This window comes from Aptenodytes patagonicus, chromosome 5, assembly GCF_965638725.1.
Source record: "Aptenodytes patagonicus chromosome 5, bAptPat1.pri.cur, whole genome shotgun sequence".
Lineage (NCBI taxonomy): Eukaryota > Metazoa > Chordata > Aves > Sphenisciformes > Spheniscidae > Aptenodytes > Aptenodytes patagonicus.
The window spans coordinates 45063562-45089861 of NC_134953.1; the positions used below are offsets into that span (position 1 = coordinate 45063562).

Below are 26300 nucleotides of genomic sequence, written 5' to 3' on the forward strand. Positions count from 1 at the left end.
CTTCATTTGAAGAACAGAATCCATGTGGTGGCTGAAAGCAGAGCAGAGTATAAATGAGATGCTCTTTTGCTCTCTGCTATACCCTCTTCCTCTGTAGCTGATACCGATTGCAGCACTTTCTGCTCTTTTCTTCCACAGCATGTCATCAGCTTCATGGCTGTTTCATTTATGCTGGACTGTGTGAGAATTTCAAGGACAGATGCCTCCCCAGGTCTCATTCATTTAAAGTTGATAACATGTAAAAAATTGTTTTTTGAAAAAAAAATCACTGATTATAAGACAGAATTCTTATGGGTAGGACCTGTAGTGCTTTACAAAGGTGGACAACATGATCATCACACTTCAAATGAGGAAGTGAAAGCAGAGAGACATAAAGTGATAAACCCAGGGTCTTATAGCAGATAAGAGTAATCTCTGAGACTCAGACTATTGCTTTATTCTTTATATAAAATTTCTTTCCATTTTTCAGTGTCAAAATACCTTTGAAAAAAATGGTCCTGACTTATCTTGCCTTCTGTGAGCTTCACTGTTTTCCAGCCAGCTGCAGTGAATAAAATATTGTTTCTTGCCATTGATTCAAAGTTCAAGTCACTAGTAGCGTTCCTGAGAATTTTGTGTAATAGAAAATAAAGAATTTACTTCATTCTTGTTTCCCATGATGTGCAATCTAAAAGAAATATCAGGTGTACCCTGTTACACCTAGTATCATACTTCATTAAAAGCAGTAACTTTGAAATCCCTAAGGCTTACAAGTAAATGGAGGGATGGAGTACCAAGAACCTCATAAATGATAAAATTACGATCTTCCTGAAATCTAACTACCTACAAACAGACTTGGTTGTATTACCCCCATCAGTTCTTGGATTTTTTTCTTTGTTTGTTTGTTTTTAAAGGGATATTTACTTATTAATTATTATTTTGACTAGTTCAAAGAAAACTAGGCTTTGTGTTTTGCACAAAAATCCACCATCTTAGAGACGTTAAGGTTTCTAACACTTGTGGAGAGATGAACATTGTGTTTTCTGATAAGTTACTTATTACTTTCCTTTGAAAGGATATATCTGAGAATAACAATCTTAAATTTTTATTTCATCATTATGGGAAATTACAATCAGGAGAATCATAGAATCATAGAATCATAGAATCATAGAATCATTGAGGTTGGAAAAGACCTCTAAGATCATCGAGTCCAACCGTCAACCCAACACCACCATGTCCACTAAACCATGTCCCTAAGTGCTTCATCTACTCGTCTTTTAAATACCTCCAGGGATGGGGACTCCACCACTTCCCTGGGCAGCCTGTTCCAATGTTTCACCACTCTTTCAGTAAAGACATTTTTCCTCACGTCCAATCTAAACCTCCCCTGCCGCAACTTGAGGCCATTTCCTCTCGTCCTATCGCTTGTTACTTGGGAGAAGAGACCAACACCCACCTCGCTACAACCTCCTTTCAGGTAGTTGTAGAGAGCGATGAGGTCTCCCCTCAGCCTCCCTTTCTCCAGGCTAAACAACCCCAGTTCCATCAGCTGCTCCTCGTAAGACTTGTGCTCTAGACCCTTCACCAACTTTGTTGCTCTTCTCTGGACACACTCCAGCACCTCAATGTCTTTCTTGTAGTGAGGGGCCCAAAACTGAACACAGTATTCGAGGTGCGGCCTCACCAGTATAGGGAGACAATCACTTCCCTCCTCCTGCTGGCCACACTATTTCTGATACAGGCCAGGATGCCATTGGCCTTCTTGGCCGCCTGGGCACACTGCCGGCTCATGTTCAGCCGGCTGTTGACCAACACCCCCAGGTCCTTCTCTGCTGGGCAGCTTTCCAGCCACTCTTCCCCAAGCCTGTAGCGCTGCATGGGGTTGTTGTGACCCAAACGCAGGACCCGGCACTTGTCCTTGTTGAATCTCATACAATTGGCCTGGGCCCATCGATCCAACCTGTCCAGGTCCCTCTGCAGAGCCTTCCTACCCTTGAGCAGGTCAACGCTCCCACCCAACTTGGTGTCGTCTGCAAACTTACTGAGGGTGCACTCGATCCCCTCATCCAGATCATCGATAAAGACATTGAACAAGACCGGCCCCAGTACTGAGCCCTTCAGCATGGAGGATTCTCATCTTTCCATGGAGAGCTGGGACATTTCAGTATTTTCACAGAATTCTAGTGAGCATAAAAACCAAAGGACTTCAGAGAAATCCTGGTCTTCTGCATTTCCACTGTCAGAAGGAGATCTCTGTGAGAAGCAAAGAGAAAGAGGGAATGACAGAGGCAAGGCTGTGTTCATTTCTGTGATGCTGACGGAGGTTGCAAGGGCATCGTTCTATGTGTAACAGAGGAGAGGACATCTCAGATCAAGGCCACAGCACCTCTCAGACTTGCATAATAGAGAGAAATATAATAAAAAATACCCCTGATCTTATTAAAAATATCTGCACATTTAGTGTACAGTTATTTTATTTTGATTCTTGAGAACCGCAGGTGTAAATGTGGTCCAAAAAAGCTACTGATGATGCCTAACACCAACTTTATTGACTCTTATATAAAAAAGTTACTCCACTGGTGAACCAGTAGGCAGCGTTCTACTTAGTAACTATATCTCTACTGCATACTAGCTCATCTGTTTTATACGTGACTCCCACCTCTTAGGAAAAAAAAAAAGGTTGCATGCAGTGAGGTTACCACAGATTTCTATTTTTTTTTTTCCCTTGAGAAAATTTTATACTGTTTCCATTTTAGGAAGGATTTAAACTTATTGATTTGCTTTTTCTTGAACACTGCTGTCCACACATTTGGGTTGGCCCTATATTGTTCTGTATATCTTAGTATATATGATTTATCAATTCATGTTCTGTAAGCAAGAGAGCTCAACACACAAATCAAGCAGACACTTCAATTTGTACTATTTTAGGTACAGTAGCTTAGTGAGTTCATAAACTACCCATATATAATTATATACCATTTCTAATGTTAAAAAAAATTATTTACATGAAAAAAGGACAACTGAATTTGGTGGGTTTTGCCCTACAATAGGATGACAACAAAAAGACTACAGACTTCCTGCATTCTTGTTAACAGCTGAAGCTTGATGAGATTTGTCCCAGTGGCCACAATGTTTGTTTTACACTTGCCAGTACTATATTCTCAGATGATGTAAATGCATGGATTTTACCAGTCTTCAGCACCCTTTACATGTTCATGAATAGCTATGCTATTTCCAGAAGATGTTGAGTCAAATTCATCCTCCATTAACGCCAGTGAGGAGACAATAGATTTCTAACAAAGAAGAATTTAGCCCATTATGCTTCCTGAACTCAGTCTAACCTCAGATTTTAGAAGAGGAAGGACTGAAAACTTATTAGCATTTGCAAGTGGTAGCTGGGTGAAACCCTGGGGATAACAGAAAGTAATTGTGTTGAGCACCTATACCTGATAATTGTCCTGTACGCTAGCACTTTAAAGAGGCAGCATGTTGACATGACAATTTTGTTTGAAGTGTCTTCTCTACAGAGTGTCTTATCCACTTTAAAATCCACCATCTCTGTTACTTAACAGGTGTTCATTTATTTTTCAGTTCTCACATCCCACCCTGAAACCAGCAGGTGCTCTACCACAAATTTAATTGAGATTGTTCCTCCCTGGAGTTCTGTGACGGCTGTTGTAGCTACAACCTTTGTATGTTCCACATGCCTATAACAGTCTTTTAAAAATGTTTTAAGGGCATTTATATTCAATAGATAATTTGAATATTTAAAATTTTGTGATATTTTTCACACTGTAACCTTAGGAAAATTCCTTAAGCTGGAATTTTCTAAATTATCTTTTAATTGGAAATACACATTTGAAACCCTCTAACAGCTTAAAAAAATCTTAGGCTTGGTCTTTTCATGCGTCAGTTCCTTGTTTGTTAAATTGAGGTAAAAGCTTACTTCTCAAAGGTGTTATGAGAATTAATGCTATGGAGACTGATTCTACAATGACTGGACAATATAGACAGGTGGATAACTATCAGTTAGAAATGCACACATTATTTTACTCTCCTTGAGGGCTAGCTGTATATGTATACTCTTTTGGAAAATATCTTCATATATCTTTAAAACAAGGAGACTATTTTCTTCTGTAACTACACAGATTCTCTAAAGGTGTTTTGCCAGTGGTTAATTTATGACATGCCATAGGTGTAGCATTAAGGAAAGCATAGAGCAGGGCTCTTCACCATTCTTGTTCAAGTGCTCATTTGTTCTAGTTTTAGGAAGATGTTACATATACAAAGTAATTCATTTTCCAATCCTAATATTATCATTTTAAATTCAAAAGGGACTCAATTAGTCATCATTACAGTCTAATGGCCTGAAACATTTTACTGTTAATAAGTACCCGAAAAAGTAAACTCCTACCTCTTGTAATTTAAACCATTACATGATTTTTTCCATAGAAAAGATAATTTAGGAAACATAGAACCTTATGTCTTAGCTAGCAATTTTATAACAGCAAAAGGTATGAAAATTAAAATTCTCATTATGTCCTTTGTAGCTTCACATAATAGAAAGAAATTATGCCCAGGGTCTCCCTAGTCTATGAAAAGGGTGATGGAGGGGAATGAGTATGCTGTGCAATATATTTTTCCTTGATTGGTGGGAATAAGAGGGACAGAATTATTTGTGGATTTTCACTCTGTTGTGACGCAAAAGCGTGTCTGGTCTGTCTGGAAGCGACTGACATGTCTTCTTCATTCACACTGAGCTAACTGTTAACAGGAAATGGCAACCAAATGATCATCATGGCTTTTATGGGCCAGGAGAGCAATCTATTCCTTTTCAGTTTTGCTTCATATCTGTGCATGCTTTTTCATACAATGTCGTGAAGGTTACACAATAGTGTAACCTCACATACATGAACTTCAACCTGTGAAAGAAAAAAAACACCAATCTAGGGAGAAGATATTGAAACTTCATACAGTATACACAGATCTGCAGGTTTTTTGCATGTAAGTGATTGCTTGAGAGTATAAATAAAAAGTTAGAGAGCTCTTTGCTGTAGACTCCTGGAATCTCATTTCGAAAGGATTTATAAAATTAATGCAATCTGTGTTTTATGATTATAAACCACTGTGTGGTTGTAATCATTTATGGTTACAACTCAGTGCTTTGGCATATGCTCAGCATGAAATATATGAATAGGGTCTTTTTTTCAGTGAGGTTACTTACACATTTATTTTTTGCAGGATCAGGTCCAAATCATGTTACAAACAATTACATTTGTGCCTAAGAAGACAATAAACCTTGACTATTTCTCTGGTTATATAGACAGGTTATTATATTCTCAGACTGTAAATTCCTGTTGGTTCATATGAACTTCTGTGCTCTTCTGGAAGCAGTTAACTTCCTGCAGCTGATATGTTTATAATCTATACAAAAGACTCTTCAGAATATTAATGTCTAGAATATATGCACAGAGCATATTTATTCAGCTACGCCATTTCCATTACAATGGACGGGTGGTACTGAGTGTGCAGTTGCAGAACTCTTCTACTGGAAACATCCTTCATTTAGGGTACACTTACAAATTAAATTACTGATGGTAAAGAAAAATCTCCTGCCAAGTAAAAAAAATCATAGCAAGGGGCACTGTAAAAATGTCATAATGAGTGCTGTTTTGAGTGAATGTGAATTAAAAAAATGTTTTTCCCTGTAAATTCATCAGCTAGAAAAATGAAAGCTCTCATATTAATATATTTTAATTAATTCTGAGCTGTTTTACCTTACACTGAAAACTAGAACTGATTGTTTCTATATTTTTAGGAATTTACATGACTTGACATTTCCGTATTTCTGAGAACCTCATGCCTTTGCATAGGTGTTTTTGCAAAAGGTGAGCAGGATATAGAATCATTATCCCATTTTACAGGTATAGGACTGAGGTATAGAAAGAAACTGTGGCTTGTCTTCACTGAGTTCCTACATGAGGTTATGGTTAATACTTGATTTTTGATTGGGCACCCATATAATTGTTTAGGCTCAATTTAAATAGTGTTTCTGGGCTGATCCATTGGGTTGGAATGAATTGGACTGCAAGTCAAGTGCTGCTGTTAGGGATACTCAAAATTGCAGCATCTAGAGCTTGAATAACTCATTGAACTCATCACTGTGGGTAGCCCCGGTGCTATTGATCAATGCAGTCACTCTGCCCAGCTACGCTGGTTTGAACAGAATAACATGAGTCTGTTAATTATGTTTGTAGTGAAGACAAGCCATTAAGTGACTTTTCCAAGGACATTAAAAAAAAAGTAATCTGGGTCTTCTGAATCTCATCTGTTTTGTGTCCAATATCTGAACTGCGACCTTATGCATAGACATTGCTGAATGATTTTGTACTGATGCTAACAGGCAATAATTATTGTGTTGCATATTTTTCATTAATGACTAGCATTATTGGAAAAAACCCCAACAATCCCTCCCCTGACAATTTCTGAAGGTTTCCCTTCAACAGTAAATATTATTACTGATGATGTTAATGAAAACATTAGTTTCACAGCATTTGAAGTACTGAAACACTCCACTGTTAACTAGCCTAGTGGGGTTTATGCTAATGTAAAATGTAATAAAGTAGAGGCCACTATCTCTTTAAGCTGAAAGAAAGGAAACTTGTTTCTACTTCCAAGGGATGCCTAGTGTGTGCTTATCTAATTGACTGTGTATTTTGTCTAGGTGTTGAGGGAAAGCTAAGAGAATGAAGGCTCTAAGTCCCCAGTGGAAGCATGATATGGCGATGCAGTGCTGGTGCTGAATTGTTCTCTCTGATGGCTCTATGGGAGTGGATAGCACTGAGTCTTCATTGCTGGGTTTTAGCAGTTGCTGCTGTTTCGGATCAGCATGCCACAAGCCCCTTCGACTGGCTCCTCTCTGATAAGGGACCCTTCCACCGCTCACAGGAATACACAGATTTTGTGGACAGAAGTCGACAGGGATTTAGCACACGATACAAGATTTACAGGTATGAAGCAAAGGGAAAGCAATTACAAAGATATCATCCTTAGAAGTTGTAAACTATCAATAAGGGTTTCCTTAAGGGAAAGTTTCAGATGTGGGAACAAATCCATAGGCACAAAATTCATTGCTGAAATATATGCAAGGCCATATATGCACTGCGTACTACGGAAATGCCTGCTTGTGTTGTTTCTATTTTGTTTAAAGAACTTTTGGTAATAGATTATGTTGCTTTGGAAAACATTGTTGTTTACTACCTACCTCTACTCTGCCCTAGTGACGTACTAAAAAATGTCCTAAGGTATTCAGAAACCATCTTTGATTGCAGAGGGGTAACATGGAACACCCTTGATCATGCAGGAAGATCCAGTTCAATTGATTTCAGTGTGGCTCTAGACATAAGCTGAGACTTCAAGAATGAAATTGTGGCTCCACAGATACTGCTGGCAAAACATGGACTTCATTGTACAAATCAGGGCATTTAAAAAGTGACTAAAAAAGTTTCATGTTAGTTTATACCAGTGTTTTGAGAAGCAGTTTTCTCATCCCTGAGGGACTGAACAATAAGAGCCACTGTGAGTTTCTACAGGAGTTGCAGATGTTTGGTCCATCACAAAACTCAGCATTAGGCTGGCCGAATTCAGACTGAATGGGGGGAAAAAAGAAAAAACAGGGGAAGACTTCAAAAATGTAGGTCTGCTTGAGAATTTGTGCCTTGCTGTAGAATTGTTTTCATTATACATTTGTAACCTGTCATTTTCCACTCTTTTGAGACAGCACTGGTGAAGTATCTTCTTAATCATTTGCAAGAGGTATAACTCAGTAACACCATATAGGTTTATCAAGGACAAGGGAATGAAAAGGAGAGTTCAGTTTAATAGTAGTGACCTAATGGCAAGTAGAAAGAAGGGGAGAAATGAGGGAGCATGAGAGATTAAGGACTGAGAAAACAAATCTATAAGCAGAGAGATTTTTTCACTTCATATTGTTATAGGTCCCTCCTGGCAGAAAAGAGAAAGGGGTGGCAGCAGGGTAATACAGGACAGGTTGTTAACTTCCCTCATAACTCTCCAACCTATAAACAGACTATTTTGGTATGAAAAGACACACGCTAATTTCATTTAAAACAATGAAACAGTTTGTGCAAATTTCATACCTATTTTAAATATTATTCCCTAGTGGTATCCAGCTCTTTAGAAGAAGGTAAGAGTGATGTATGCCTATATGTACGTACTATCCTTTAGTTCAATGTCTAGTGGCCTGTGACAAAACTGCTGGTCTCAGTCCATAAAGTTTTTATTTTTAAGGAACTTGCTTTATTTTCCTTTCTTAAATACATGCAGCAGAGGGCACTCTGTTGCAGGTCAATTTTGCAGTAAGATGCTTTGCCATACAGAGAGAAATTAAACACATTTTGAAAATAAAATGTGATTTGGAAATATGCTTGATGAAGTGGCTTGTCTTAACAGAACAGCATTGCCCAATATTTACTGTGTTTTAAAAGCCAGCTGTCAGGACCGCTAATGTAAAGCCAATAATGCAGAGACTGAGGCAGCATATTTTATTCCTATTATTCTGTATTAGTCAAAACTGAACCAAAATTATCTTGCTAAAAACATGAAAGAAGGAATTGTATTTCATTTCAGCTCTTTCAAGTCTTTGAGAATTTTTCTCCTCTCAGCCATTATTACAGAAACATTGTTAAGTTTTATAGATCTATAATCATATATCTAATATTTATTTGGGTTTGTGCATAAGTTTCAATTGACTTTAATTTGCACAATCCCACAGAAAGTGTTTCTTGTGATTAGTTCTATCCTCTGCCTATTCCCGTTAAGAAATGAGCCAGGAAGTCAAAAGAGGCACAAGCTACCTGAATCAAAAGAAAAGCTGCATTTTTTGATTCAGTCCTCCAAATACAAACCTTACTGCAAAGTTTCCTTGTAAAATATGGTCCCATTAGCAAGTAGTGCAGAACATGGTGACCTTGTTACAAACCACACACTGTAAATTTAATCCCTGTTGCTTTTCTATGGGCTTTCCCAGGCTAAAGGATCTGGAGTCTAATTGGTCTGTTCATTCCCTCACCTGTCTTTTACCTAATGAAAACGATCCCTCAGGGACACAGTCCTGATCTGAACAGAGAGGTAAGGAAGGGGAAAACACAGGCCTGCACTGACTCAGCTGAATCATATTAACAAGAAAGAAAGGTGCCACTCCAAACAGTGCTAACTGGAGGACCTCCTTTCCCTTTGCTCTTCACTTCAGCCCTTAAAGTCCACACCTGACACCTGACATTTTAAGAGTAAAGGGGAAGGAAAATCATCTCCCTTCATTTTAACATCCATGCCAGGTCAGACAGATGATGACTGAAGACCTTTTTTTTTCTTCTTTTTTTTTTTCCTTTTTTTTTAATGGCACAAATGTGGCAAGTAGCTGCAGACTACCCAAAAGTGTACCTCTCTTTTGAGGAAGGAGTTGGCTCCAAAAGAACTGATGGGACTGTGACAAGTAGCAGCTCTCTTTCCATGTCTCCAGAGCAATGGCATCCAAGCCATACACAGAAGATGACCCATTGTATCTCTCTGCCAAACCCTAACAAGTACTGCTGCCCATGGGAACTAGCTCAGGATGATCAACCTAACACTGGGACTAGATGTTTACATTAACAGGAATTAAATGGTGTCAATAAAAATAACGTAAAAACAGCAGTGAGTTGCACATACTGCATGTAGTACTTTAAAATGTATTGGAGGAGATTTCAGCAGGAGACTGCTGTATGACTTTTTTTTTCTAACAGCAGAACAATTATGCAGTGACTAGAATGATATTTTGATTCCCATTATTTTTTCCCCTTCTTTGGCAGTCTCAGGAGAGGCAGTAATGATGTAGGAAAAAAAAAAAACAACCTCAATTAAATAATTAGCTTCCCAATTTTTTAAAAATTTCAAAATAGCATTCCCTATTATAATCAAGATCATATTAAAAAGCAGAGAATACATGTTATTTTGCTTTTGGTTAAATTGGGTAATGCATATTTATGTAAATACTGAAGTGCTAGAGATGAAGGCCTTTATTCTGCATCATTGTTTGACACTGATTTGAATGGGATCATGGTCACATACTACAGGCTCATGAATGATATAGAATGATTAAAATCAAGATAATAAGACAGAGAACTGGAAAAGCACATAGTAAAAAGAACAACAAAGTATGTTAAAATGAAGATTACTTGAAACTTGATGGAAACGTCATTATTCTCAGCTATTGAGTACAACAATGTTGTGCTACTTCTTTTATTCCTGTCATTTGCATGACAGGAGACAGAATGATTTTAAAGTTTCGTTTCACCTAAACATATATGGCAATTGCTTTCCATAATGTCTAGTAGCCTTATTTTTTTCAGTTCTTAAATTATATAACCTGTTTGCTTTAAAATAAATGGAGTCCAACTTTTAGACTAAAACACTTAAGAAAAACACTTAAAATCACTATACGGACTCTGTACTAGCATTTCTAGTTTCCCCCTAACTGTTTGTATGCCAATAAGGCAAAAAAGCAACTGCTTTGTATCCACACTCCCTGGTCACTATAAACAAGTGTTCATTTGACCATGAATCTGTTATAAATTGTAGAGATGAAGCCAAAGGTTGGCACTGAGGAGCACATTTATTAACTGAGCCCAATTTCTTATGAGAGGTCTTAACCATAATATGTTTTTTAAAGATAAAAGTTACACTTTGCCTTATCTCTCTGTCTAGCCTTCAGAGCATAAAACAATCGTGGTAAAACCAACTGATGCATAAATTATGGAAAGGTAGCAGTAGAAAAAACTACTGTCACTCATATTTTAATCTATACATTAAAGATCAGTTATGTCCATGGGCAAACAAGCTGATTCTGTAGTGTACTTAGCTCCGTAAGGAGAGAAGCTTTCAATATGACAGGCTAGGGCTGGAATAGACAAATATATATGTAATAATGTTTTAATCAGGTATTGCAGAACACTAAATAATTGCAACTGATGTTACCTACGTTGTTATAAATTGGGAGTGGCAGGCTGGTTATGCTGATTATGTGGAAGTGTGGTATTCCCTATAATTCTTCGAAGGAAATATCCTCCTGCAGGAAATTTTATAATTGCCACAGTTTTTGGTAGCATTCATTGCCACTGATCTATGAAGAAAAATGCCAGGAAAGCACCTGGATGGCTGCTGAAAACCTCTAAATTAATGGGAATGCTGTGTCAACATTTTATGGAAGGTGTCTCCTGTAGTTAGTATCAGTAAATATTTTGGCAAGGAAAACTGAGTTTATAATTTGTTATTTAATACACAATGGGAGTACTGTGCCTCTTATGTAAATCAGCTACCCAGACAAAGGAATTTAAATCCAAACAGAATGAGATGAGAGGTTACCAGGATGGAAAGAGTGATTGTGAAATTATGCAAAGAACCCACATTGTATCAGAAGAGGTAATTTCTACAGAGATAGAGAAGTATTCATGCTATCAAATAAGGTCCTGAGGAAATCTCCTCAGGGATACTGTGTAGTTTTGTTCAAGCAAAATGATTTAAAATCTGAAACAGATGTGAAAAATCAGGGGAAGGAAGAGCCTAGCTTTTTCTTTTAAGGTGGAAATGTTTGGCACATTTAGGGGGAAAAAAAAAAGAGAGCTGAAAGAGGATACAATTCCTGTCAATATACATATCATAAAGAGTGATGAACAATTTAAACCAAAAGCCATCACTGTCATAAAACCAAATTGGCAATTTAAAAAAGGTTTCTAATCATTAGAGTAAAATAGTTCTGGGACATATTAAGTTACAAAGCCTTACGAATCCTATGAGTAGGGGGAAAGGGTTATAAGATGCAGTGCTTAGTGGTACTGCATAGTGGACTAGGTTTTAGTAACCATTAAGTATCCCTAACAAGTGTAGAATACTAGTCCGCAAAAGGTAAAAAAAAGAATGTCCTAAAGAACTGAGTAGCTCTGTGCATCATGGTATTCATGTGGCTTAAGAAGTATTCCTTTAGAGGTTGTTTTAACAGGGATTGTGTTTGTTCATGAACAATTTAAAAAAAAAAGGATTAGAAAATAATGTTATCAAATTAAAGATTATTTTCTATTAGGATATATTGGGTTCCCCTCCTACGTTCTGAATCCTCTGGTAACTGAACCTATAGGTTAAAGTGAGCAAGACTGTAGTAGAACACTCACTAATATGTTTTAACACTTTTATGTGAAGTTAAGTAGAGCCAACATTAAAGTCGGTTGTGTTTTTTCTTCCCTATCAACATATTTTAGCCCACAGCTATCACTAAACTTCTTCACACATGTATACTCCTGACAGACAGTGCTAATAAAAAAAACTGGGGGGTTCAGTTGTGGATGTATACATCAACATGCCCTGATTTGCAATTTTCACCCCAGTGTACAGTCTGGAACAACATTTCCTTGTGCTCTTCCCAAGGTTGCTTTGAACTGATAATTTAGGAATTTTAAGGCATGGAGAAGAATTAATAAAATGTCTTCAACAATTTCTTCCAATACAGATGTTTAGTAAAATGGAGGGCTGAAAAGAGATATCTGCCAACATACCTTTCAAAAGCCTAAGGAAACAATGATATGGCATTTCTTGGTGCTGTTATTTCCTATACATTTGATCACACTCTAGAAGCCATTATCACTGACAACTTTTGGAAGGGTCCATTTGGTACTGGAAACATTAGAGCTGTTGTCTTTTTTAAATTAGACTGTTTCTTTGGAAACTAAGACAGGAGTTCATTTCTCAGCCATGGACCTCAGTTTCCTTAACACAAAACATCACATACAAAACCCACAAAAGGTGAGGGAGGTAGTGACAGAGGAGTGGAACATGATATATCAAAGAAAGGAATGAGGCAAATTAGTACTGTAGAAGTTGAGGAAAGAAATGGGCTGTAGTCAGCAAACTAACTCTAATGGGTGATGGTGAGGTAGCTTTCAACAGGTAGCTTAGCAAACTGGTCAACCATTACCTTCAACTCTTCAGAGCCTTTGCTTCCTTGGACATTGAATTTCATGTACAGTGTCACTGCTGGGCAACTGAGAACTGAGATTATAAATGCACCAAAGAGCAAACACGTTTATCTTCCACAATTGCCATATCAATAGGGAATAAATAGCAGGAACAGTTCTGTCTGCCTTTTCCAGAAATTCACTGTATCAGTAAATTGCTTCTGGCCTGCATTGTAATTGGTCAGCTTGCGTTAGGGAATTTTCTGTTCAACCTGGTGGATAAAAGGTACAGTAATCGGATGGATCATCATTCTCAGAATGTTTACAAAAGGCGAGACTACTGAATGCACAAAGTCCTCTTTCTAAACCCAGTGGCTCACAGGCTGGGAACAGAGAAAAGCAGTTGAAAGAGAGTTTCTGGGACTGTGAGTTGATAGATTTCCACTGAAAAAATAATATTTATAGTCCAGTACTGTGGCCTCATTATTACAGGCAGTATAGGTACACAGAACAAAAAGATGATGATTTTGGTTTTGAGGAATCAAACAGCAGTAGTTTCCTACAATGGAATAATAGTTTAATTAAGTAAAAAAAAAAGAGTAGGACATTTTTAAAAAACTTCTGGTTTGGAAAAATATCAATGAGTTTCATTTCTGATTGTGATAAACTTTAACAGCTTCTCTTAGTCTAGTTAGCTAGGCATAACAAAGACATGACATGAGTTAAATAACCGGCTTTGGTGAAACTGCTTACATAAGTACATACTTGAGCAAAATAAAAGCTTTAAATGACTGTATTTCCAGGTCTAGCAATACCTGGACAATATTCTCCCAAATCATCTAATTTCCAGCCCTTTGTTTCAAATGCAAATCTCCTTCATAGGAAAGCATTTTTGTTTTATCTTTAGGGCCTAAACACTTATCAGGTAGTGATGCTTTACAATTAGCAATTCCTATTATCAAAATTATATTAGTTTCTTGATCTATTTATCCAGGGGATTCTCTGGAAGGTACACGCTTGTGAAAACGTAAAAAAAAAGGAACAGATAATTTAAACTGAGAAACTACGTATACATAACAGAAAACTCTAAAAAATGTTTTCACATGAATTATAACTGGAGCCTAGTTTAGTTTACCAGTAATCTCAAGGGGTTGACAAGTACATAGAATGGATGTTCACAAAGGTGAAGGAGTCTCACTGATGTTCCTATAGCTACCACATATGGGTTACCTCCCATGACATTGGGAGCCTAAGGGGCCCCTCAGATTGGTACCAGAGATACCAAAGGTGCAGGAGATAAGGACTATACACCTATTTAGGTCTGTCCCCACAATCCCAGTTACGTAAGAGGTCTGCCCCAGGTAGGAATATCTCCACAGGCAATAATAAATGGTATGTCCAAGGGCAATGATAAAAGAGTCTGAACTCTTGTGGACACTTGTGGCCCAGGAAGAAGGGCAGAGAGATATGAGGGGCTCAGAGGTGAGCAGGAAGGACCAAAGAGAGGTAGGGAATTCTGATTCCCAAAATGTCTCTCTCTTTCCAGCTCTGTTACATATGTGAGGCAGCACAACAGAGAAGTCATCTGCTCTAGGTAAAGGGCTAGCACTTATCACTCAAGAAAGAAATCAAGCTCACTTCTGACACTGATCCACAACATCAACCCTCAGTCCACCTTTGAAGGTCTTGGTAAAAGCACGACCAGTCCTTGATGAAACAGTATATTTTTAAGAGATGCTGGTTTCATAGAGAATCTTGCAGAAATCTCAGTGAACAACAAGAAATTTATGAGTGAGCCTAATCCCACACCACTCAAAAGCGTCTAAGCTGTTTTGCCACTGACCAGGGTCAGACCTATCCCATACCCCCTCACTGCATTTTGTCATCTCAGTATTAAACTGCTGCGTTTCAAAACAAGGGTAGAGTTTCTCTTGGTGAGATAAACAAATGCTAGCGCTGGGAAGGAAACTAGGTAACGGTGCTGGCTAGTCCAGCAGGATTAACAGTGTTCTCAGGAGTCAGTTTGTTTGACAAGAACACAAGCATGTTTCAGCTTGGCAACAAAAGACAATATTGATGCCAAGACTGCCTTCTGTAGTTTTTTGTATAATACACTGCAGGAGTCTGTGTTTTGACAATCTCTCTTTGTATTTCTTCTTATTTGTTTGGTGTATTTTATCAAAGATCCCAAGGAAACTCAAATGATAAGGAGGAGAGTGAATCTTATTTTTTGCAAACATTACCATAACCCATTTCCAGAATATACCCACTTTCTAAATCTAATATTTTAAAGATAATTATTGGATCAAACCTCCTACTGATATGTTTCCCTAGAACAAAGAACATTTATTTAGAGAACATGGTGTGTCATCATTTCAGTTAGTAAGTTCATAAATCATTTAAGTTGCCCTAAAGAAATTAGGATAATAGAGGCTGTAACTTAATGGTTTCATGCAATCACTGAAGTAGTATAAAAACTGTTTAACACTAATAATAGATTCATTCTTCAGTCAGCAGGATAGTCTGCCAGGATCTTGGGCATGAAATCAGGTTATTGTCATTAATTCTTTGAAGATTTTTGGTTAGTTGGGTCTTTGTTCTTTCATTTGCCCTTCCTTTTCATTTCTGTTTAAATATCCCTGCTAGTACTATCACTGGTATTCAAGATGTAGGGGATTTCAAATGCTGATGACTTTCATAAAGGGGAAAAACAATTAACAAGATTTCTTTTAATTACTGGGAAAAAAAAAGTTTTCTTTATTACTTGAATCAAGTTCTCTGTGCTTTCATTTTAACCCCTATACCGTTACTTTTCCTTACTGCTGCTAGGTCAGTAGTCACCTCCAAACAGAATGGCTTTCAGGTTTTTCTTTTTGTCCATACGTTAAGTCTGTATGTGTAGCATGTTATATCTTACATAGAGAAAAGGACTGAATAGCACAGAAACGTTTTCTGTATAGAAAGACAGTAATATTGATTGGAATGTATAATTCTTTGTATAGAAGGGTATTTGTGCCTTTTCCATACAGGAAAAGAACAACTGATACCAAATGGGCTCACTCAAGGATTTTTGTCACTTCTACTATCATTGACTTAACGTCGTGGTCAATATCTCAGAATTCAAATCTTATTTGTCTTCTAGCTCTGATTGATTGATTCTACAGGTTTTACTAGTCATTATGCTGGTTGTGAATTTTTATTTTGTAGCTACAGATTCATTCCAACAGAGACTGTTGTGAAGAAAAGCAATACTTCAAATTAATGTCTTGTTGCTCGATTCTCCCTAGAATCCCAATATGATTGTTATGGATAATAGTGTTCTTAAGGTCATTAATGGCTCCATATCTCAATTCATCTTCTGATACTCTCAATTTCTACTTTATTTATGCAGCTTGAGAAGAGAAGATATTTTTACTGACCAGACAATTTGATATATATATAGCTCTGAAAACTGCACACACAAAGCCCACTGGCAATTTAGAAGTTGTGTATGCAGGTCTCACATGCATTGAAGAGATAGCATCTGGCTTTAAGTGATGAATATTAATTTCTCAAGGGAAAAACACATATACAGGTTTCGACTCATATGAGTAACATAATTTAAAATCAAAAGCATAAGACATATTCTACCAAATCTTCTGAAAGATCAGCAGAATCTGAGACCTAAGAAAATATAATTGATTAATTTAAAATAAATATTTGTACTTTAACTAATTCTGAACTATATTCTTACAGTTCTTGAAATTTAACAAATAGGGATTTTTAACTTATACCCTGACTGCTAATAGTAGAATTGGTTGTTTTACTAGGAACTCAAATACAATATCAGCTTTGCCTACTGATAAATATTCTCCATTAATAGAAAGTAAACAGAGGCAACACATTTTTATTCAGTTACAACTAATTGCATTTTATTTAAACCACATCTTTAGCCGTTTTCATAAAATACTGGTTACAGGTTATAATAATAAAACTAAATTCTAAACATTACACATATGTATAACCAATATATAACATATGCATATTTATGTAATATATAACATATATGCATAACCAATCTGATAACCCACATTAACAGAATGAAGTCTTTTGCCTACATTTCACATATTTAACCGTGCAAAATAAATTAAAAAAATAATAATTTCAACTGATTATAAATGAAGGACCTGTAGGGAGGTCTCTTGTTACAAAGAACTGTTCATTACCATTTTTTTTTTATAAAATATCTAATGATGCTTTTGGTAGCAAACCACAAGACTCAATAAATTAGAATAAGTGGAAAACATGTAGTCTGCGGTGTTTGCTCATTTATTGATTTCTAGAACCCAAATATTTGTGTTTACTGTCAGAGTGAATCAGTGTGAATACAAATGCACGTGTTTATATATATTTATGTGTGTATATATATGTACACATGTATATGTATGTGTGTGCATGTGTGTGTGTATGTGTATGTATATATACATACATATATAGAGAGACGTATGAGTGAAAATAAATTAGTTTATTACTTCACATTTTTGCAGTGAGAAGAATACTGTTTATTAGAAAGAAAAACTTAAATCTTTTACAGTCAGGTGTCCGAATAAGACCCTTTGACCAATACATTAATGAAGTTTACTATGGACACTTCCTGATGAATCAGAGGTCCAGAAATTCTCCATAACACTGGCAATACCAAAAGATCTTTCCTCATTAGATCCTTGTATTAAAATGCCTCTGTCAGAAGCATTCTGTCAGATCTTGCTGCATTTTCCCATGTTTTTGGTCAACTCTAGATTATGCCACTTACATTAAACCTTAACTGTGGCTACAATAAAAGATATCTGAGAATCTGTAACTGAAACACATTAACATGAACCTTCTGTTTTATACAGGGGCTATTATGACTTTGCTCCAGTTTTTTTCTCTATCTTTTCATATGATTCTGGATATAGTTAATGAAATTAACCTTGACAGGATATTTTTTCTATGTGTGTACAGAAAAGATATATATGTGTGTATGTGGCTACAGAAGCTCTATATTTAACTCGTAGTTTTCCACAGATTCCTTGTGTGATAATGTTATGTGAAATCCATATGCTATAGATTTTCCACCTGTACCTTCACTTGTGGATCCAATATGGGCTCATGCTTGGACAGCGAACTCTCTGATAAGACCTGTCAATATATCTGTTTGAAAAATATTACAAGTTGTGCATAACTCCTAACTTTCAAGGAATCTAAAAGAAGTTCGTGCTGAGTTCAGTGACCAAGCTGTGTGCCCAAGTTATGACTAACAACATGTGAGTACAACACAAAAACTGGATCCTGATCAGTTCTTTTGTATGCCTCTAAAAAGGCTCACTAGCCTCTGTTTCATTGCTAATTTCTTCAGGGACTGCTTTCCTGCTTAGACACCTTTGTCTTTTCACTTTTTTTGGTGTCAAGGATTGAATAATATCTGAAAGATATTTTTATTTGAGTTGCCTCTGAAATTTGCTTTTCCTTTTAGTAAAACTATTTCTCATATGGTTGACTTTGAAGGTCCATCTGTTTATTTAGAATTTTGCCTGAAGAAGTAATGGTTATGTCTATTTTTACTGCTGTCTCCTTGGCCTGGATAAGCACAAGCAAATGTATGCTTTTCCTGGTTCTGACTTTGAAGTTTTGTGTGACTTGGGTATGCGTGTCCTTGGTACCAAAACCATCAAGGAGTGTTAGACATCAGTACAATATATTAAGTCCCCTGACACTCACCCTTTCTATTATGAGAGACAAAACAAACAAACAAACAAAATAAACAAAGAGTTCAAAAAAAATTTTGAGTGTGATGGTCGTTTTCTCAGATGGTGAGATTGATAGAATATGAACAACTTAAAAAAGAATTTTAACTATAGTAATTTATTGGAACTAAAAGACAATTAACATTAATGTTGAAACTTAAAAGATTTGTGAATTGAGACATTAAAATAAAACAAAAATAAGCGTGCTTCTACTTTTAAAAAATGTCTCCGTGTACCTATGCTATATTTATTGGAAGGCAAAATTTTATATATGACAGTCACACTTATTTCACTCTATTTCTCTTGTCTTCACAGTTAAAACATGAGAATTCCAAACCACAAGTGGGTTTGCAAGACTTTATTTCATTGTTGACATCAATAAAACCGTCTTCATTTGATATTTATGCTAATAAGAAATGAGATTTGGCAAGCTTTTACACAACAAAAGCTGAGGTCACATGACTCCAGTTTCTAATTCAGTTTGAATCTTTGGAAATGCCCATGTATGGTTGATAGACATGAGTCAATATTCATCTCTCCCTGAGAAGTACTGGTTCTGTCACAGTATTTGGAATAAAACAGTAGGAAAAGGTCAATTTTAGTTAAGTAAACTTGGTAGCTATATCTCAGAATTCAGCCAGGGAACAAAATTTTTGAGAGAGAGGGTGGTGGGAAACAGAGAAAGGTCCAGTTACATGTTATCAAATGGATTTGTGGCCAAAAGCTGTGTCTGAAGACAGTATGTACCCTATATGAAATGGTTTTATCCTTGTGAAATCTGCATTTCTGACCTGTAGTGAAAAAAAAGCTTGTGCTTTTCTTCTCTGTTTTGATGTGACATCATCCTGAAATGTGCTAACAAAACAGTAGTTTCAGAAGGTGCTAGTCAGGCAAGTAACATCCCTTAAAGCCAGAAAACAAAGGAAAATGATGGTAACAATCCTAGGTGTGGAAAGGCCATTGGAGCGATTGCCTGCTAACGCTATCTGCTGAGCACAGGGCAAGAGGAAAGTAGCTTGAGCTTAATACCCACAGGATAATTACAGGGAACCAGCTGTCTTTCGAGTGCCATAATGAATACATATTGTTTTGCTACAACTTTGTGTCTTCTGGCTGACGGCTGGGTCTGATTGGACCTTATCTTGCAGTCAAGGCATTTATAAGAAAGTCACTCTTTTGCACTCACATTCAGCTCTGTGGGGTTGTTTTCAGGTGTGTCTTTGTGATTACATTATTTTGCCCACTTACGGTCATGAAATGTGAAAACAGTTTTAAAGTGATTTATGGTTTAACTTGTCTAGAAATCGGTGAAATGTGTTTGAAGCTGGACAGTGAGTTCAAAAATTATTTGGAAGAGATATAGCCGTATGCCTGTAACGCCCACCTATATCTACTACCACAACACAGTCACATAGCCTCCAGGTTTTAAGAAACCAGGCTAAATCAAATCTAGAATCAGCCTAAAAGAGAAAGGTTGCATTCTTGAATGATAAGGATCACTAATGCCACTGACTTGAAAAAGCACCAGCTTACTGAGGTAGATTTTGAGCTAGTAGGACAGGAGCTTAGGCCTCAGCTGACATCTAGAAGGTGATGCAGGCTGGCTCTTCATGGCCAGATTTGTAACAAGTAACTCAGGACCATGTCCCATCTCCAGACCCCCATTGTTCTCCCTGCTCTTGTGAAGGACATCTAGACAACTGAGGGCTGAGAACAGCAGGGCACATTGCAGAGTATATTTGCTCCACAGGTTTTATGTGGCCTGTTTTGTAGTAGGGAAGGATTAACTCCATGGCAGGTGGTAAGCGTTCAATTTTTCAGGAGCTGGGACATTTGTATTCTTGACAAGTAATGTCTTAGCAACATAGTCTGAACTTAATTTTTTAAAATACACAGTTCTCAATTCCCCACCCCCCCAGATACATTTGTTTCTAATTAGAGAAATGGAGATTTCTAACAGCACTATAAACAGCTCATAGAAGTAGACCACAAAGTACACAGGGCATAGATAACTGAGACAATATAGCAAGACCAGGTTTATGTTTGGTAAAAGTTTTTTTTTAAGTTTTGGGCATTGGATATTACATCCAAAATCCATATATTTTACTATTTTCTTATGGAAGGATGTCACTATTACACCCAGTGTTTCTGCTGGGACATATTACATTCATCGAATTATTTGTTCCTACCAGATCAAAGCAACAAGGTGATTCTCCCCCTCTACTCTGCTCTTGAAAGACCCCACCTGCAGTACTGCATCCAGCTCTGGAGCCCTCAGCACAAGAAAGACATAGACCTATTAGAGCTGGTCCAGAGGAGGGCCATGAAAATGATCAGAGGACTGGAACAACTCTCCTATGGAGAAAGGCTGAGGGAGTTGGGATTGTTCAGCCTGGAGAAGAGAAGGCTCCGGGGAGACCTTATTGCAGCCTTTCAATACTTAAAGAGGGCTTATAAGGAAGATGGTGAGAGACATTTTACCAAAGCCTGTAGTGACAGGACAAGGAGCAATGGTTTTAAAGTAAAAGAGGGTAGATCTATATTAGATATAAAGAAGAATTTTTTTATGACGAGTGTGGTGAGGCACTGGAATGGGTTGCCCAGGGAAGTTGTGGATGCCCTCTCCCTGGAATTGTTCAAGGTCAGGCTGGACGGGGCTTTGAGCAATCTGCTCTAGTGGAAGATGTTCCTGCCCATGGCAGGTGGGTTAGAACTAGATGATCTTTAAAGTACCCTTCCAACCCAAACCATTCAATGATTCTGTGATTCTAAGAATGAATGCGAGAAGCTTTGTGGCTTTCACCATTCAGGCAATCAGACAACATAAACAATATTCCTCTGCACCTTAGCACTATTAATCAATATAGTTCTCATCAGTTTATAATTTCATGAGATATGTCACCGAGTGTCTCACCTGTTGGGTCTTAGCTAAATGTGCAATGGAAGGTGGCTCACAGCATATAACTCAGAATCAAATACAGTTGCTATTTTTTCTGCTTCACTGAAAAAAAAATCATTAAATTATTCTCCTGCCACAAGGGTAGGTAATACCTTTTAATCAATGCCGAAAAGCAATAATGGAGCAAAATGAAAGACTTCACATTACAGACGCCCTGGGCAAAACCCCTCTAGTTATTTACGTTTTGGTTGTTACTAGGTCCTGAAAATCGGGGACAACATTATCTCTGTAACAACAATGTTATGCAAAAATGACATGGAGTTACCTGTAAATTAGTCTTCTGGGATAGTAAACTCACATTGCAGATGAAGTAATCCATTTGTAGTTAAAGCAAAGGTTTGAACTGACTGACTACAGAAATTTCTGGGTTTAGACTAGCATGAAATGGTATGTTGATCTTCATTGTGAATAGACAGGCATACACAGAGGAAAATATATAAAAGTATAAATGTATCCACTGTGGACTTGATTCTGAGACTAATCCAGCAAAAGGATTAGGATTTTGGATTTATTTAACTCCTTTCTGACATAAAGAAAGATGGTTTTATCACTGATAAATGGTGGAATTTGGAACAGCAGTACGGAGATTTAATTCTCATGTTGTGAAATGAGGAATGGTCACACTCCTCACAGGCAGAAGCAGAAGGTGGCCTTCACATCTGTGTTCAAGGACTACACATTTACTTTTTATCAGATCTTCATCTACTAATGAATGCAGTACACAAATGTGATAGCTACCCCACTAGTTACTGAGCCATCAATAATTTTCCACTAGAATACTTTCTTAATGGCAAACCAATGGGCAATTAAATGAAAATTTAATATTTTTAAGGATCCTTTGAAAACTTTAATTCAAACTTGAAAGCAAACAAAAATTTATTTCTACATCCAAGATATCAGAGACTGTCAAAAATTTCCTTCTCACCCCCAGCCACCACCCCAAATGCCTCTGACATCTGATATTCTTATTTTTTTTTTTTCCTAGGAAGAATTCTAAACATCAATAACTAAGAGTCCTAATGCCACTCCCAAATTAAACCTGAATATAGAGGAAAAAACTGCCCAATGTTTTTTGATTTTGGTTGCTGTTCTCATCATGTTGTTCTATGGACTATCCATAGTGTGCTAGAAACCAAAATACTTTAAATAGGAAACTGACACATTAAAAGGTCATTTGTGTATCAGAGGGGAAGTTTAGTCCCAATTATGTTGGTCCAAACATAGTGAGAAGTCGTAACGACATAGTACGGAGCAGGTACAAATGCTGCATAATGCAGCACTCTTAAATACCTACCACTAAGCAGTTAAAGTCTTCTGGTTTGTTACATTTCTCTAAGGTCTTTCCAGATTGTTTGAACACCTTTTTCACACCAAATAATATTCTAAACTGCCAGTTTCACTGAAGTCAATGATATAATTAACTTTTTACTCAAAAGAAATAAAACTTTGAGAATATGTGTGAGTATGTGTGTGCAGATTTTGGAACCCATTTTGAGGCAGATAGGATGTTAGACACACACACTGTGTTTCCTCTGAAGTAGTTTGTAGCAATTTCTCTTTTCAACCTTTTTTTTTATGCTGATAAGCTAAAATTCACAATTTCAGGAAAGAACACAACTGTCTATTATAAACACCTCATATTTCCTGGTCTTATTTAATGTGCTAATGTCATTTCTGCTGGGTAAATCTTGTCAAGTTGGTGGTATTTGTGAAAGGATTAGCTTTATTCTGTATATCTCCACTCTATTGCTAGGGATATTCGATGGTACAAGATGACATTTTATTCAAAATCTGGCAAAGCATAGAGTAACACACTCCTCCTTGCTATCCAGTAATACCCTGAAAAGCAAATGGAGTTCACCTTTACCATTTTACTGCAATGCTTGTTCCTACTTTTTTTTCTTTTTTTTTTTTCCCCAGAGCCATAGACATCCCATAGCTGCAGCATGCAATGGACCGCAGAAGGTTCCTTCCACCAGCTATAATTGGCATTGCCTTTTCTGTTTAAAAATTCACAGTCTTGACACCATGTCAACTATAGCTGCAACACTTTCCGTTGAAGAGGGGGCTTTTATTCATGTATTGGTTCATTGGGAAAAGTGATTGAATATTGCATGATGGCAACTGTCCTACTTTGGTTTTACTGAACTAGAAAAGTTAGCCAGACGTGTCAGATGTATAACAGATAAAATTGTAAGCATAAATTCTAATTTTCTAGTTATGTATTTAACTGATTTTGTAAGATGGCTGCTACTCAAGTATGAAATATTCTTGTACGTCACTCTTAAAACATAAGACATTTCACATTTTCACATCTTTTGTTCTGCTTTGATTTCATGACAAAATACTGATAAAAGTAGGGGAACAAAGCTGACTCTGAGTTTCATATTAATCACTAATAAAAAGTGGCCTGTGTAAATTCTTCTAAATACTAAGCCATCCTTTGCTGTCAATATAGACACAATTCACTGATCAGCAGCAATAAAGGCTCTTTAATTGCATACTTTTGTTACACATATTTCTAAGTAAGCATCTCCAAAGTATAAAAAGCATAATTAAAATCTATAATTCAACTATCTGGGTCCATTAATAGAAATATAGCCACATTTTAAATGAGCTTTAACAGTTTAACAGCTCTGTGCTTCAAAGAAAAGTAGATTAATATAAATAGCCTGCAGGGAAAGATAAAGGTTCAGATCTCAGCAATCTGAAAAACTTTGCATTTCTATGGAATCCAATTTCAGGCTATACAAATAAAGTTAAGAAGATGTGTAAACTTGCTGCATAGAATATTTTGTTATCCTAACTGTTGTTGTCCTAACTCATTGAACTAAGTTTGGTCATTCTGCTGAAGTTCCAATTTTGCTTCATTCCTCATGATACAGATATGTTGTGTCTTTGATGTTCTCTAAATATCATTGACGCTAATGCCATATCAATTAAATATGCTGTTTAAGTACAATTTTTTTCTCACTAGTTATTTGTAGAAATTTTCTATAGAGCTTATCATTAGCATTCAGAACCAGATTCTCAAAGGAACCTCATGTTTTCAAAAGACTTTAGCCCTTGGTGTGACATTTGTTTATTTAGGTACTGAAGAAGGGTAAGAGCTGTACTGAAGAAGATGGGTCACCAGTTTTCAAATTAATAACTAGGATGGTTCCACTGTCATTAGTGGTCTAACACTTATATTAAATTCATGTAAACAGTTGATGTATTTAACAAGATTATGCCCAGTAGTTTGGTATAATCAGATCCTGATTGCTAAAAACTTTGGGACAGAGAATGATAGAGGAAAAAAATAAATAATGATGTGAGGCTACAAAAATAAAGAAAAAAAGTTCAGTCTATCAGAGGAAACCTTGATGGTTTTGTGAGGTAGAGGAGTTTTATACGTGGGTATGAATTACTTACAAGACGTGACCTAGTACTATGGATTTGAAGATTAGGGAGCATGAAAGGAGTTTGTAGAACAACAGCATTTATATAGAATAATGAAATTAAGAGGTCTTCAAAAAGAATTGGGGAAAAATTTACAGGTGACAAGCTCAGATAAGAAATCTATCACTGAACTGATAATTATTTTTACTGTATATTTTTGCATAATATGAAGTGTATTAGTGTATCACCATTTTATATAGCTTATGTCATCCTGCCTTCAATAATTTTTGACACCTGTTGTGGCAATGAATGACATTATATCACTCAGCTAAAACAAACAAAAAAAATCTTTTATAAATTTCTAACGTTACTTTCTCTGTTGCCATTAACCACCTTTTGTTATGGAATTAGGAGGTAACATTTCCCTCCACCTTTCCTAGGCCTCTGAACCGTTGCTGTTGGGTTCTGGCAATGACACTGACAGTGACCTACTTGGTTTACTTGCAAAGAGGAGTCTTGACCCAATGTCAGATGTGGAAGAAAGTAGGAGGATTCCTATTCATTCTGGTTCCTAATGGCATACCCCATATTTGAACAGCTAGAATTATAAATTAATTGCTCTTGAAAGTTGTGAAATCATAGTTTATGATGGTCTACCTGAGTAATTAGGAAACAAATTTTGATAACAAAACAGGAGAAAACAAACAAACAAAAAAAGCAGTCTTGGCACTGTAAAGTATCTATACATGCCAGCTGATACCACTGCATTAGCCAAGACAACGTTATGTAGCTGTGTGGATAGTATGTTCATTGCCTGTTTACTTTTCTTATTGGCCTTTTGTGGAGAAGTCAATGCTATTGCGAACCCATGAGTGAACAGGTCTCTGTCAGTAGAACAGAGAGCAATCTGTTGAAAACTTTTCTTCAGGATAAAGGAAAAATAACTGAATGCTTGTGAACTGTTCGGTTAACTTATCTGTTTTGATTATTATGGTTTGCCCTTATTTTATTAAAAAAACCCAAACAAAACACTTAACAAGCTATATGATGGCATGTTTGGTTGCTTGTTTTCTTTTGGGGACTAGTTTATTTCTCAAATGTTCTGAACAGGTCAAGAAGTATTTCTGAGAGGAGAGAAACATTTTGGCTGAAATTTTACTGTTTTCTATTCACCAAATCTGTGCATCCTTTATTTCCCTGTTATATATATTA

General features: G+C 36.7%; 1 protein-coding gene across 4 annotated transcripts in view; it reads left to right on the forward strand.

Moving 5' to 3' along the window:
- The window catches only part of BRINP3 (BMP/retinoic acid inducible neural specific 3), a 237929-nt gene that overhangs the window by 12750 nt on the left and 198879 nt on the right, over positions 1-26300 (forward strand). For 2 of the 4 annotated variants that reach the window (XM_076339543.1, XM_076339544.1), the window contains exons 2-3: positions 5798-5867; positions 6704-6989. In XM_076339543.1, coding sequence (XP_076195658.1) covers positions 6754-6989 — 236 coding nt within the window. In that variant the 5' untranslated portion in view covers positions 5798-5867; positions 6704-6753. The remainder of the gene's footprint in view (positions 1-5797; positions 5868-6703; positions 6990-26300) is intronic. The other 2 variants (XM_076339542.1, XM_076339545.1) reach the window with 1 other exon arrangement.